The sequence below is a fragment of the Myotis davidii genome, unplaced genomic scaffold (assembly GCF_000327345.1).
Source record: "Myotis davidii unplaced genomic scaffold, ASM32734v1 scaffold264, whole genome shotgun sequence".
Lineage (NCBI taxonomy): Eukaryota > Metazoa > Chordata > Mammalia > Chiroptera > Vespertilionidae > Myotis > Myotis davidii.
The window spans coordinates 12234-28104 of NW_006294756.1; the positions used below are offsets into that span (position 1 = coordinate 12234).

The window sequence follows — 15871 nt, forward strand, 5'->3', positions numbered from 1 at the left end:
GTGTACAGCTAGTTCAGCATCTAAATCAGGGGTGGGCAAACTTTTTGGCTCGAGGGCCACAATGGGTTCTTAAACTGGACTGGAGGGCCGGAACAAAAGCATGGATGGAGTGTTTGTGTGAACTAATATAAATTCAAAGTAAACATCATTACATAAAAAGGTACGGTCTTTTTTTTTCGCGGGCCAGAAGAACAGCTGAACGGGCCGGATCTGGCCCGCGGGCCGTAGTTTGCCCACGGCTGGATATAGATATAGATAGCTATAGATATACACATATACATAAATATATAAATTCTAAATTATCTCTGTGGTTGTGGAATTTTTCATGTTAAAGACAGTTTAATTACACCTTCCCATTGTGATATTATTTTACACACAACTTCTTGTGTGCATCAAATAAGGTTAAACTACACAATAAACTCAATTATCTGCAAATAAGTACTCCATGTAGCTTGTGGATTATGCACATGATATAGTTACTGCCTCCCTACCCTGTGGCCCTTCTCACTCCACAGATCCCTTCCCATCACCCACTGACCATAGAGCAAGCACTGATCACAAAGTTTTATTTGCTTTCATTGCCTTTCTGCGTGACAAGAGTGATAAAGAATCATGGAAGCCATTATTTTTCTAGCATTTCCTTTAAACCTTAGTTGTTTTTTTATAAGTCTGACAATATAATTTGCTAATATATTCTTGATATCCAATTCATCCATCCTTCTGTATTCTATTAATGCCAAAATGTTTTGTCTGTTCATTGGTATATTTTCCATGTACTCATATTTGCCTTCTCTTTGGTTAAAAATAAGTAAATTAAAAGGAGTTATGTAAAGAGCAATAGTAATTGGCAAGGAAAAGAGACAAAAGAAAATTGTAAATGATTGCCTTAACCTCATAGAGTAATCACTTCAAAACAGGATTCATACATTATCATGAATGACAAAAAAAATTCAGGTAAGTTCTACTGGTATCACCTCCACATTTGGAGTATCAAGAGTTTATGTCAACTCTATTTAAAAGCCTCATTTCTAGACATAATGTTTTTTAACTCAAACCCTAAATTATTCAAAGTGCTTTATTCTGAAAAAATTCAGTCAATTCCACCAAAGAGCAGAAACCTATATTTATAATGAAGTGGAGACAACACTACTAAGAAAAAAATAATGAGTCTACACACAAGTAACTTTCATGAACACATTTATTTTGAGAAGCTCTATGGAAAGGCAAGTCTGATATATATAAACACTATACAGAGTTGCAATGCTGTCTCCCAAAACTGCAAACAGGATGTTTACAAAGAAAATATAAGAGTATTTACAAAGGAAGACAAAGCCAGAGCAACTCAAAGCAGGTCTGTAAAGCAGAAATAGCAAATGAAATTATTGGAACTGTAAAGTTTTAGGTTTTACTGACCAAGTGACTATGTCTGATACTAAATTAAATGTAGAGGTCGCACAAAAAATCGTTCCATCATTGATATTTCCTAACAGCAGCATAAACTTGTAGCTGGAAGGTAAGTGATATGTTGGTACAGGTATTCTGAAAAGATTCTTCCAGCACAATACTGAATAAATTAGCTGTGTCTGTAAACTAAGAAGTAGTGTTCAAAAGATTGCATATTTGTTATGCTGTACCTGTGACTATTTGTACCTGTTTCTATTTGTATGTTCTGTTGTGTATGAGGTTTTCCATTCATTTATTCAGCAAGTGTTACATTTGTGCAGCACCCTATCTGCTGGCAGTCCCTGGGCCTAATATGCAAATAAAGATATATAGCATTTTCTCCAAATAACCTTTCTTTCCACAATTCTGAATGATTAGGACTTAACTTACTTAAAAATAAAATGGTGGCAGAAGGCTTGAAAAACAGCTGCCTAAAAGACTGCATTATCATAATGAACAAAAGCCACACTGCATTATTTGAATAGGTTGGAAAAAGAGAAGAGTCAAAAGGAGTTGAGGAAATCGATGCCTTAGCAGTGACCAGTGACTGGAGTAGTGATTGGTACAGCAGCCATATTTTCTCCTCAGTGCCATTCACAAGGGAAATAAAAGAGTCCCTCCCCCTCCATCCCTTTGGTTGGTAGGCAAGGAAAGATAATAGAAGCACATATTAAAAGACATCAAAACCAAGTGGCAAAAATCTTTAAGAAAACATTACACTACTTCAAAGTTGCACATTAAATGCAAAGCAATTGCTTTAATAGACTTACAAACAACAGGTGCATCTATAGTCACATGTACACAGGTACACAAGGGTGTGTATGCACACAAATATTGTGTGTGCGCGCGTGCACACACACACACACACACACACACACACACACACAAACTAGCACTCCTACACTTCTAGAGAAACTCATACCCACCTGTGGAATGACGAGGTTTGCCAGTGATGGTACATCATGAATTCCATGCCACCACCTAACAAAGCTCTAAGAAAGCTTCAAGACCTTTGTACCTATCTTCTGTGATCACCACCTGTTAGTGTCCTGTTCTCAAAGGTCCAGGTTCCTAAAATCTTAATTCAGTTTCCATCAGAGGCAAGCAAAAATGGAAAGAGGTAGCTTGCCCTGATTGTTTTAGTTTGATACATCTTACATAGGCTAATTGTCCAAAGGGAAACAAGGCCTTGTAAGAGGTTCTTTTTGCTTAAGTTTAAGTCAGAATATTGTTTGATACATCTGTACTAATTTTGTGAATATGGGAAACTGATCTATTTATAGGAGCCCTGGGCATAGGAGGGAGTGTGTGTGTCAAGGAGAGAGTCAGAAAGTGGGGGAGAATGGAGGGTGAAAAGTGGGGAGGCCCAGAGAGGTAGAGAGGGGCTTTGTCAGTTTTTGAAGAACTTTGCTTTAGGGGGAAAGTATATGTTTCAAAATAGAAAAAAAATATATATGGTTTTGGAAATGCTCAATTAATTTGCAAGTAGAACATCACAGTAGTATTGTAAGTGAGCAAGAGATCTGTTCCTCAGTCCTGCCTTTATAATGTTGGAAATCCTAAACCAGGATACTAGTTTAGTTAATATTAAATGTGGATAGAATGTTGCACTTTTGCTAATGGGCAAAATCTGAGATAATCTGCCCTTCGGTACTGCCTTTAAAATATTGGAAATATTCCATCAAGATAACACTTTAGTTGACATTTAATTATTTAATCAAGAAATGTTTTTTTCCCTATGTACTATGCAGAAAAAAAATCCAGATCATACCTACCTTCTAATGAACATAACTTTTCTTTATCTGCTCTTGTTTTAAAAATGTTCAATTTCAAAACTAAATCTAAGTATTGTACATCAGTAAAATTGAAATTGACCACATTTACACACATGTAAATTACATTTTTGTAGAGAGGGAAAAGAGTTATAAGAAGCTCACTTTTACAGTATTCACTTCCTTTCAAAGAGACAGATTAGGGAAATAAACCAGAAAACAAAACAAAATACAGTGTAAATATCTTAATTCAAAATTCACTGGATCCATACAGCAGCAGTATGAATGATCTGTGTTATGACCATTCAACTGCCAGCATCCACTTATAGGTGTTTAGAAATTCTGGTTGCTTTCTATTCAGAAGCCTCTGAATTTTCTTTCTTTTAGGCAGATCTGGAGTAGGCAAAGATGAAACTCCATAATCATCACTTTTCTTCTAAAATATGTTTTTGTGGCGATGTTATCACTCTAGGAAAAAAGATGACAAAACAAAAGGTAGTTGCAGAATTAAAATATGAAGTGTTCTCACCCCACCCCATTTCAAAACAAAACAAAATAAAAATTGAACTAGTAGTTTTTAAAAATACATGTTTATTGATTTTCAGAGAGGAAGGAAGAGGGAGAGAAAGAAACATCAATGCAACCCAGGCATGTGCTCTTGACCAGAATCAAACCTAGGGCCCTTCAGTCCATAGGCTGATGCTCTATCCACTGAGCCAAACCGGCTAGGGCTGACCTAGTAGTTTTTGAGAGCCATACTGAAGAGACTGCCTTGGCATGGACTTGCCTTACTCTGCTGCCTGCCTGTGACAAATACCAACACAAGCCCAACAAAGACACAGGGGCAATTATTACTTTTGTCCCCAGGCTGCCACTCTGATATTTCTGGTACGTGGAAGCTTTGTACATGCATGCATGCACTGTTCTATTTCTTTTCTGCTGGGCTATCAAGTGAGCTAGGCATTAGGCAAAGATTTTATTTTTTCTTATCCTACATCAAGCATGTCAAACTCAAAGGCTAACACGGGCCAAATAAACAAGGATTAAGTTTATGCGGGCCGCAAAAAAACAAAAGCTTTCATTTTATTTCAAATACAAAGGGCTGAAATAAATAAGTGATCGTTAACATAAAATAATAGAACATTTTAATAAAAAATAATATTTTTCTTGAACATAACTTACCAGATACTGAATAACTGCACAAATTAGTAAGCGCAATGCAAATAAACCTATTTTTTTCTTGTTCTCTGATAGGGAAATACTTCCTGTTGCGCACACAAACAGGTCAGTACAAGACTAATGACGTGGCAATCAGTTGCTAAAATATTCGCTGCTAGCATTAGCGGAGAGAAATGGTGCGCCTGCATTTAAGGCGCATAAGGGAAATGAATGCAACACGATTATAGTAACCAGTCCTTAGCAAGTATTGTAGTTTGTTATTAATAATTATGTATAACAGGATATTGTAAAAATTAAGTTATGAAATTTTTATTAAAATGTTTCTTACATACCGTTATATTGGCTGGGCCGCAAAAATATTCGTTGTGGGGGTGGGAAGCAACCGCAGGCATGGCCATGTTTGAACAGATGAGAGCGAACATGGGCAAGTTGCTCAAGGGCATCGACAGATACAATCCTGAGAGTCTGGCCACCCTGGAGTGCTATGTGGAGACACAGGCCAAGGAGAATGCCTATGATCTGAAAGCCAACCTCGCTGTCCTGAAGCTGTACCAGTTCAACCCATCCTTCTTTCAGACCATGGTCACTGCTCAGATCCTGCTAAAGGCCCTCACCAACATGCCCCACACTGACTTCACCCTTTGCAAGTGCATGATTGACCAGGCCCATCCAGGAGAACGGCCTATCCGACAGATTTTGTACCTCGGAAACCTGCTAGAGACCTGCCACTTCCAGGCGTTCTGGCAAGCCCTGGATGAAAACGTGGACCTTTTGGGAGGTATGACTGGTTTTGAAGATTCTGTCCGAAAATTTATCTGCCATGTTGTGGGTATTACTTATCAGCACATTGATCGCTGGCTGCTGGTCAAGATGCTCGGGGACCTGACCGACAGCCAGCTAAAGGTGTGGGTGAGCAAGTACAGCTGGAGCGCTGATGAGTTGGGCCAGATCTTCATCTGTAGCCAGGAAGAGAGCATCAAGCCCCAAAACAGTGTGGAGAAGATCAACTTGGACAGTGTGTCCAGCATCATGGCCTCCTCCCAGTAACTTTGCAGGTGCTTAATAAAGATTTATTTCCTTAGCAAATATATATATATTCGTTGTGGGCCACATGCAGCACGCGGGCCGTGAGTTTGACATGCTTGATAATGTCTTCACCAGATTGTGTGGCACATGTCAAAGAATTTAAGCACAGCCCTGGTGATAGTATCTAGACTCAATCACTGAATTTCTTCTGAAAAAGCAAAGTCACACCTGCAAAAGAGAGTCTCTAGAAATCTAGATCTGTCTAATAAAAAGAAGTTCTGGTATTACTCTCTTGGACTTCTGCTTCTTGAGAGGGTGTATAATTGGGAGTGGCGTAGAGGAAGGGGCTTTGGTATACTGAAGAAAGCGCTGAACTGAAGAAAATGGGGATAAATGGTCAGCAAATTTATTATGGGATGCTAGTATTACTTTAAGATCAGATCACATCAAAGTACCAAGTATTCTATTTCATTACAGCCAACCTAACAAAATCCACAGAAAACATCCTCCAGAGTGGGCTTTAGTACAAGGTCTTGTATTAAACCAACAGTATACATTTTAACTATTCATTTTTTTATCCAAGGTTTTAAACATGTAACAGACTTGCAGCTGAATGTAGCATCAAAGGTCTCAATTTCCCTCCCACTTACTTGTGGCTATTAGTCATAATTCATTATAAAGAGCCATTCCTCCACATTAAAATGTTAAAAAAATAAGTGCCCGAGATTAGTAAAGATATTAAGCTTTCCTGTCAGCAGTAGGCTTAGGAAACTGTAGACTATGTATCAATCAAGTTTACACAGATGAAAGGTGTCTGTGATAGCTATAGATGATTCTAGACTAGTATCACAGAATTTTGCAGATCCTATAAGGCATCTCACCTAATTTTGTTTGCTACTTTGTTTTATTATAAAAGATATATTCACATATATAGCACACTGTATGTGCTTTAAAGGTGATTTCTCACTAACTAATATAATACACTATATTTCATATATGTTTTCTCCAGAAATATACAAATTAAGCTCTATATAACTACCCAATCAACATTATACTAATTCTAAAATTAGGGACATTTGTTGTTATCAGAGTTGTTTTTCTTCTTTACTTTTTTCTTTTATTAATGACGGAGGCTCTACTAAAAATTTGATTCAAATTTCCATTGCTTTCCAATAACAACTAAACCAGAGTTGAGTGAATACTTGATAACATCTAAAATCTATCAAATAATGTGTGGTTTCAAGTATACTTTACAAAATATACTCGTCAACTCTTGATTAACCATGCTAGTAGAAAAGAAGAATGCTATCCAAAACTAGATAATCCAAATGTAATATAATTTGCTTTTGGAAAAGCATTATGAAGTGCCTTTGAACCACAGGTTTACATTTATAATCCTGTTTTACTTAGACCAATATTAAAATAAGTTTACATTCCCCGTGCACATTGCAAAGAACAGAATAGGGAAGTAACTCAGAAGCTTGCTAGGTGGCAAAGGTAAGCAATTCAGGAACAGTCTGCAAAATGAGTATGAAAACGCTGACAAGCACATCTTAGTTCTTTCTGCCTTTTGTTCATTTTGATATCATTTCACCACTTGATAGATAGGTAAATGGTGGTGCTTAATAATCTGGTCTGGTTTTCATTATTATTTCCACTTGATATTGACAGATTATAAATAATGACCTTATTGGTATTCTTACTTTTTTATTAACCAAAGATCTTTTTAATGACCAGTTAATTGCTTCCCTTTTAATTGAATGTATCCTCTTCAAGTAATTCTCTTTAGGGGAGAAAACCTCAATGGACTATTTTCCTACTTCTGCCCCCATAACCTGACAGGTATCATTATCTTCTCAAAAACAAATGAAGTGAACTTTTATGTTTCAATTTGTATAATAATATAAACCTGAACATTACTCTTTAATATAGTAATAAAGCACACACAACTTCAATATTCCTGGAAATTTATAAAGTGAGCCAAAAAGGCAGTTTTCCAGGGCACTCCATACCTCTTTATATGAATCATAAACATGCCTCCATTAGTTTGAAGTTCAAAACAGCAATGGTTCCCCTGCCCATAGAAAGCTAGGTGGCAAAGGTAAGCAATTCAGGAACAGTTATATTGCCAAAACTGTAACAATATATCCTCTTTCCACTATTTCCAATATAGTTCCCTTAGTTATCTTTTCAACTCAAACTTTCCTAGACCTCAAAAAACATTTTTCAAGTTCTTCTGAAATCCCTCACTGTTTATTAATCCACATGCTATCATTGCAAACACTTATGACCACACAAACAGGGACTATCAAAGTGTCTGAAGGCAAATAAATGTAAGTAAATGAAGAGAAATTGAAGCATATACCCAAAGATGAATGTATAATAATGTAATTATTATTCAGTGTTGCTTCTGGCCTATATATAGTTTATTTTTTCCAAATAAGAACAGATCATCACACTTTTCTGGGCTTTGTAAATAAATGTACAGGAGGATGATTCCCTAAGACTTGATAAAAACTTAAGTGCTGCCTTTCTTTTTTAAAAAATATATATTTTATTGATTTTTTACAGAGAGGAAGGGAGAAGGGTAGAGAGTTAGAAACATCGATGAGAGAGAAACATCAATCAGCTGCCTCCTGCACACCCCCTACTGGGGATGTGCCCGCAACCAAGGCACATGCCCTTGACCAGAATGGAACCTGGGACTTTTCAGTCCACGAGCCGAGGCTCTATCCACTGAGCCAAACCGGTTAGGGCTTAAGTGCTGCCTTTCAAGAGTGAATACTAGCAATAATTGTTGCTAATCTTTCTAATGCCAATCATACCAGCCTATTATCTCCTTCACAGATCAGAGCATCAGATATGCTTCTCCCCATGGTGGCAACAGTATGATGACAGATTTGTCAAAAGAATCTATAAGGGAAATGGATGATGCTTGTAAAATTCTATCTCCTCAAAGGTCATCTCAATTGTTTCACACCTGCCTTGGACCATATATGCATGTTCATTCCAGTCTTGATTATCTGGATACAAACTAGTTGGGGATCAGCTACAGGATTTTCATCCCAAGTCAGATTTTCTACTACCTCCCAACACACCATTTTGCTATTTCACTCTGCTGCCTAGTTACTGCAGACTTAAAGAATGCAAGTTGCTAGAATTCTAATATAGGCCATCTCTTATTTATAAAAGAGACATATTCCAAGCCTCGTTGTTTAGTTGAAACTCAGAATAAATTATCCCACAGAAACAATGTTATAAATAAATGGTTTATAGGTTCATAGGTTCATCTACACATGCCTATATTAAACCTATGCAGTTCCTGAACTAATGAGAGAAATTATTTTGACTATGCCCAACCAGTACTTCTAACATAATTTCTGTGGAAAGAAGAAGTTTGAAGTTTCTTTCTTTGAAATATATTTTTATTCATTTCGGAGATAAAGGGAGAGGGAGAGACAGATAGAAACATCAATTATGAGAGAGAATCATGACTGAGAATCAAACCGTGACCTCCTGGTTCAAAGGTCGATGCTCAACCACTGAGCCATGCCAGCCGAGCTCAATTTTGGGACTCCATGAATATATATCTTCTGGCTATGACAATAGGAAGAGTATCCCCAAAACTCAAGCTGCTGAAATAATTTGGGCAAGGTGGCAAACTTGGAAAGAAAACTATGGTAAGAACTTCAGCCACAATAAAGATTCCTTCGTGGGGACAAGGTTGGGTCTCTGAGTGTGAGGGCAGTGTCGTTATGCCTTCAAGGCTGGCAGCACAACTATTAAAAAGCAGGAATTAAAAATCACACTCACTGGGCATTTTCTCAAGCACCTTGCGTGCATATGTGAATAATTTTCAAGGTGAATTTAGAAACAGACACTTCATTGCTATTCTATGTTTCAAGTCTACAAAGTAGAAAGTTAGTAATCATACAGAAGCAAATTATATAAATTGAGAAAACTAGATAAAGTGACTACAATGTATGAGGAATTAAGTATTCAGTAAAACCAGAAGTCTGGCTAGCATCAAACATATTGTGTTCAATCCAACCATGAAAATATCTTTAAACACTAGCCCCACCAGCCTCGGTGCCAGCAAGTGGGAGTAGAGCAGGCAGCACAGCCTTAGACCAGCAGAACAAGGAGCCCTGCAAAGAAGGTTGTTCATACAAGCTAAGCCTAAGCAGGCTGTGGACTAGAAGCAAGCAATATCTGGGGGAACAAGTCTCCTATGGGCCCCTGTGGGACTCTCAGATTGCTCATCGTGCTTTCAGCCAGAGAGTACTAGGAAGGGACATGTTATCCTGAAATTAGGGACATAAGGTCAGCAAAGGGCACATGAGGTTAAGATGTAATATAACCAATGCAACCCTAACCAATAAGAAAGGGGTGTCAGGAAGTTAGGGGAAAATAGCACTTTCTCACTTTACTAAGTAACTACCTAAATACATATTTTCCATTAATTCTAAAAGGTATTAAGTCTTTAGCCAGAAATCATAAGGTACTCTTAAAAAATAGACAAATCTAAAATAGGATATATGTCTACATTTAAAAAAAAATCTTTAAAAATACCTGTTTCTCAAGTTCAGCCTACATTGCCAAAAGGAGATGTAAATGTAAAACCTGTAACTGCATAACCTATAACCAATGCAGAATTGCTAAATAATATATTTTAAGTTCATATGGCTAGCACATTATCTTGGCAACTTTATCAATAGCTTTAAAATTAGCAATCTAATAGTGTGATAAAAACTGTGTGTGTTGTAATATATTAATTTCATTATTATACAAGGTGACCTTTTAAATCTCTCATTTCTCACTCAGGGCCTGGCATTGTTTTCCAGTAAATGATCCTCACCATCTAAGGGCCTGGTAGCACCTCTTAGCCAAAACATACTGTAGGCTTTAATCAAGCATTTTACAAAAGCTACTTCCCAATACTGCCAATAAAATGTCTGGGCTATTTTTACAGAGTCTTAAAGCATTAAAAGGGTGCTAAACAAAATGAATTTAATATTAAACAAGGATTTCTCTGCCCCAAGAAGAGGATTTGATTTTCAAGGCTTTTAAAATCTACTTGCTTAGCTGTCAAAAGCAAATTTACTTTTTAAACAAATAAAGAACATTTATTTCTATAGTGCTTTTTATTCTGCCTTCTCACTTTATCTTGTTTTGTCTACTATGATGGTTTTTATTAGAATATCAGATTTTATACATATGGAAAAAATGAAATTAAGAGGCTTTTGTTATAACTGGCAATGCCAATAAATTATTAGGAAACCAAAGATACCTAACTTCAGTTAAGGAAATTATCATTAATGGAAATTTACTGAGTGCATCCTCATTTCACTTTTCTTCCTTTCAATGTTTCCATGGGATCCAGATATATACACACACTATTTGTGTTTTAGAGGTACAAATTAGCAAACTGCTATTCAGATTAGATTTAAAACATTGAATGTCAGCATAGATCACATTATTTTATTCTAAGATCCATGGCCAACAACAGTTTAATATAATGAAAATTACCCAAGCTCTGGCAGATGGTTCACGGTTATAACGCTCTGAATGAATTACTAAAATATTGCAACTTCCAAATTCAAGGAAATAGGAAAAGAACATATTTAACATCTGATTGAATGGCAGTGTGGTGTGCTGTGTGGACCAATGGGCTTGAAATTAGATGTATGGGTTTGATTTTAAGCTCTGCCACTTACCTCTTTGATCATGGGAAAATTCTTAACACCAGCTTCAGTTCCAGCACCCACTTTTCCCCAGTAGAATAATGAATGTGAATGCACTTTGCAAATTATAAGGCTATATGCAACTGTAAAGCAATCCTCAATCAAAAGTTGACAATTTAACAACAGTCCCTTTTAAATCACATACAGTATTCCATATTTCTCCGAATACTGGTTATCCCCATCTATTCCAACACAAAAAATTGAAGGTTACTCTAAGAAGACTGAGTTTGTCCCTATAAGAGTTCCTTATCAATGACTCAAGTATTTCGTTCATTTTTGGCAATTAAAGAAATGAAAAGAAAGCAAGAGGTCTTGTTTGAGTTTTTATGCATGTTTGATATTCTGCGGTGCTCAATTAAAGTCTTAGTCCTTGTTTAAAGAAGATGTTTTGCTAATAGCCCACATTTTTGCCATGGAAGTATCACTCTTAGAATGAACACAAATCAATAATGGTTGCCAATAACCTTACTTAACTTCAGTTGAATGAATTCCTCTTTAATTGTTATAGGTCAAATACCTCTACAACAAATGACTGTCCAATTCTTTTTTTTTTTGGGTGGGGGGGGGTTAATGTTGCCTAAAGTAAGTGACCCATCAATGGTGACTGAGAAATCTCTGCTATCTGGAGAATTTACTCTAGTAATCAATAATAAGTCCAATACAACAAAAACAATGTGCTGCCTTGCTGGCGTGGCTCAGTGGTTGAGTCCTGACCTATGAACCAGGAGATCACGATTAGATTCCCAGGCAGGGCACATGCTGGATCCCTAGTGTGGAGCGTGCAGGAGGCAAGCTGGTCAGTGATTCTCTCTCATCATTGATATTTCTATTTCCCTTCCCCTCTCTCTGCCGCTCTGATCAATAAAAATATGTTAAAAAAAAACAATGTGCTCTCAGCACCTCTAATTTATGACAAAAGAATTTGGCAGTAGTACACGAAAAGAAGCTTACACTTCTGTCATGTTAATAACAGTGTCTAAAATGTCAAAAGGTAATTAATACAATTTTTTTTCTTGCTTTTGAATACCAAGTGCTATAATAACATTGCTACTTTGGCTGACCAAATCTCTTCATTGCTCCTACAACTGCCCTTATCCACCTATCTCTTAGAATGAAAAAAATTCAGTAAATTTTTCACCTTAAGTCATTTCAAATTCTATACCAAATGCAGCAATAAAAAGACAAAAATGCACATGTGGGTCAAGAGTTAGACTAAACCATATAAGAAACTATATTCTCTTCCTAAATGCTAATGCTTTTAACCCGTGCTTATAAAATGTGAACACTTCACACTTTTAAAATTATTTCATTTATAAATGGTCAGTCCAGGTTATATTTCTGGGTGTTTCTTTCTAATTGTCTTGAACAAATGGCTTTTAAGTACTTACATATATACTATGTGAGTGTGGGAAATGAGATATATTTTAATTTTATGTGACATGAACTAAGCAATCTCACTGACTTATATAGTCTCACTTCATCTAACTTACATTCTAAACAGATTCCAGCTATAAAGCATCCAACTCTGAGAAACCATATAAAGGACTTTAAATGAAAGTAAAGACTAAAATGAAAAGTAGGTTTTGAGAACAGAGAACTTCAATTCAGCCTTGTGTTTCTAAAGTTAATAACAGTAACAACAATGATAATAGTTGAATAATAATTCATGTACAACACTTACACTGTGCCAGGCACTATTTTAAGCACTTGCCATAAAATAAAATCACCTTTTGAGAGACATAACTGCTAATAAACACTGTGCCTTTATTCCTTTGTCAGAAAATATATTTTGATTTCTACCATGAAATATAGTTTTAATGTTTGATAGGAAGGTGAAGAGAGAGCAAAAACGGGTGAAAATTACTCTATAGCCTTAGTCAAAATGAATCAGAATTAACCAGCCGTCTTAACACTTCACACTCTACCATACAATTTACATTAAAATGGTAGCAAATCAATTCCTGCAGTGAATTCTTTCTTTATATCCTTCCTTTTATATAGCTCAGTTAATTACGCCTTTGAATTATCCTCAGGACCAACCATTTCTGCAAGAAACTAAATCATTAGTTTAAATTGTTGAAAGTTCACTTCAGTGTTAATCCAACAACAAAATAAAATATATTGGCGAAGTGCTTTACCAATATATGTGCTTCCACATACATTCTCTTGTTTCAATCTAAGCCCTGCCCTCCCTGTAAAATACAGCCTCCTTGCCGTAGTCACTCAATACAGTTAAGAATTTCCTCAATGAAAAATACATATAGAGAACATTAAGTTGTTAAGATAACTACAAAATCGATTGAAGTTATTTATAAATCAGTAACTTATGCTAAAACAATGATAATTGAATCTGGATAATCCTTGGAAAGTGGGGGTTTATTTAAGGGACAAGATTTCACTAATTTTAATCGTTGCTGAAATAAAAAGTGTTGGAAAGTATAGACAAACCTCTGTGAAAACTTGTCCTTTCCAAGATACCACAGGGACACGGGTAGCTTTAAATATGTATATCAATATCACTAAGGGTGTCTTCAGCAGTTAGGCTCAAATAATATCTTGAGACCAATTTTTGGGTGTACCTTTAAAACAGATCTGTTCCTGAAAAGCTGATTATGAATTAAATTATTGGAAATATAATTATATATTTTAAATGCATGGTTTGAGTAGTAGTGATAATCATGTGTGCATTTGTGTTGGGGGAAGGGCTCACAATTTAAAGGAGATCTGAATGGAATCCTTTGGCAAGATAAAGCATCCTTTTGTCCTTTTGATGATCACTCTTTAATGTGTCCATGCCAAAAATGAGTTTTTGTATGGCAAGTTCTCTAAAGCGGGAGGAGAGAGGGGGGGCAGGGGCAACACCTGCACTAAATAGGAAGCTTGTTAGGTGACTGTTGTGATCAGTCCCCAACTTGTTCTGCCTGATCAAGCACAGTGGGCAGAGTTCCAATCACAAAAGCATTCCAGAAAGCAAGCAAAGCAAAAATCTTCACTAAACTGACTACTGGAATGAAAACTGTTGGGGTCCATCCCTTTCTTTCGTTGGGAAAGAAGCGCATTCTACTAAAGAGGGAAGGCACTTGAGACTATGGAAACATCAATCACCTTCTAAAATAATTTCTTGAGAATATCTCCAGACACACTGATAACGACACTGCACAATGTACACAGTAGATTTACTCAAAGTCTTATTTTCAACTCTGGCAGCTCCTCCTCTTGCTTATTTCTTCCTTTGGTAAAGGAATACTTTAAAATTCTTCCATTGTTGCAGGGTAGGCTGCCTCTAAGGTCAGGTCTTCCTCCAGCCTTACTATCTTTCTTTCCTGGATTTCCCAGAAGTCACACCAATGAAGATGTTCTAAATGCTGTTTAAACCTTAGAAACAATATTCATACCCATTATCACGTTGTCACCATACCCTCTTTGGGGAGAGTTACATGAAGAAAATTAGGCACAGGGAAGGTGACTTGCCTGTCACTTAGTGACAGAGAAAAAGAACACTCAGTTTCTGGCAATTTGTCCTGTGTGTAAAAACAAAACAAATCAACAGAAAAACACATTCCACAGCCAAATACTCTCTTCTTTTAGTCACCTGTTGTTTTGGATTATTTATGCTTTGTTCCTTCCAGAAATTCATGGTAACAACTGAGATTTAACCTTCTTGGTAAATTACAGCAAACTAACATAAGGATGATTGCTTTTTAAAAAGCAACGTTCAGAGAAGAAAGTCATCCACTTCCAAACGCTAACAGTTGATTATTACTGCTTGATAGTCTGTGTTCTTATTAAAATTCCTGCAATTAACAATGGGTAGTTATAGAAAAACACCCTTTACTTGTTGATTTGAAAATTAGTTCTTGGGATTCAATCCAAGGTGTCTTATTTGCATAAATCATTAAGTGTTAGGGAAGGATATCTAAAAACACCCTCATGCTACATATCCTTAAGTGATAATCGGTTCTTTCCGGATAAAGAAATGATAATTGGATTAAAACTTACGTTTTTGCAAAGATCACAAGTATTTCATACATAATTAAAATTAAATTCTATTTTCCATGCTAAATAGGCAGCAGCTACTGAAATATTAACTCACTTTGGAACTTTAAAGCACTTTACAAATATATTTTTATTTTGTCGTTGTATTAACACTGAATGAAGTTTCAACATTTTAAACTAATGATTTAGTTTCCCTACCACCTTAGATGTAGTAGTGCATCAATTCATTAAGCACTAACCATGAACTTTAGGGAAATTAATTCTAAAATTACCAACCTCTTTGGGGAGAGTCGAACTATTTGTCCTCAGGTCCGGCGAAGTCCATTCTCACGTATGTGTCTTCCTCATCAGAATCTTCTCGCTCGGGGAGCCTAGGCAACCAGTGGCGAGGTGGTGGCGGGGGAGCAGCAGCTGCAGCAGCAGCCTCACCAGCCCCGTTCTCACCTCTGGCAAGGTCTGCAGATGGGTTTTGGGCTCTAGGGTTGGAGCCAACGACAACGTGGGGACCCCTTACTGCTCCGGCACCAACAGCGCCACCAGCAGCGTTAGCAACAAGTTGGAACCAGCAGGCAGAGGCAGAGTTAAATCCAGAGGCAGCCTCGAAGCCCGCGGCGGCTGCTCCCATACCTGGGACCGCGGCGAGGGTGGAGGCGGCGGCTAGAGCCCGGCCTACAGCTAGGGTTGGCTCAGCGCCCACAGCGGAGGTCGAGC

At 36.9% G+C, this 15871-nt stretch overlaps 2 protein-coding genes across 2 annotated transcripts in view; one reads left to right on the top strand and one right to left on the bottom strand.

Moving 5' to 3' along the window:
- Positions 1–4767: 4767 nt before the first annotated feature.
- Positions 4768–5475, top strand: LOC102752978 (eukaryotic translation initiation factor 3 subunit K). The gene has a single exon (XM_006769208.2). The coding sequence runs from the start codon at positions 4785–4787 to the stop codon at positions 5439–5441; it is 657 nt and encodes a 218-aa protein (XP_006769271.1). The 5' UTR covers positions 4768–4784; the 3' UTR covers positions 5442–5475.
- A 9953-nt stretch (positions 5476–15428) lies between these two features.
- The window catches only part of IRS4 (insulin receptor substrate 4), a 3628-nt gene continuing 3185 nt past the window's right edge, over positions 15429–15871 (bottom strand). The window contains 1 exon segment of the mRNA XM_006769209.1: positions 15429–15871. This exon segment is cut by the window's right edge and continues 27 nt beyond it. Coding sequence (XP_006769272.1) covers positions 15429–15871 — 443 coding nt within the window.

Excerpts from the sequence above, each read along its gene's own strand:
- LOC102752978 (XM_006769208.2), top strand. The coding sequence starts at position 4,785 with ATGGCCATGTTTGAACAGATGAGAGCGAACATGGGCAAGTTGCTCAAG.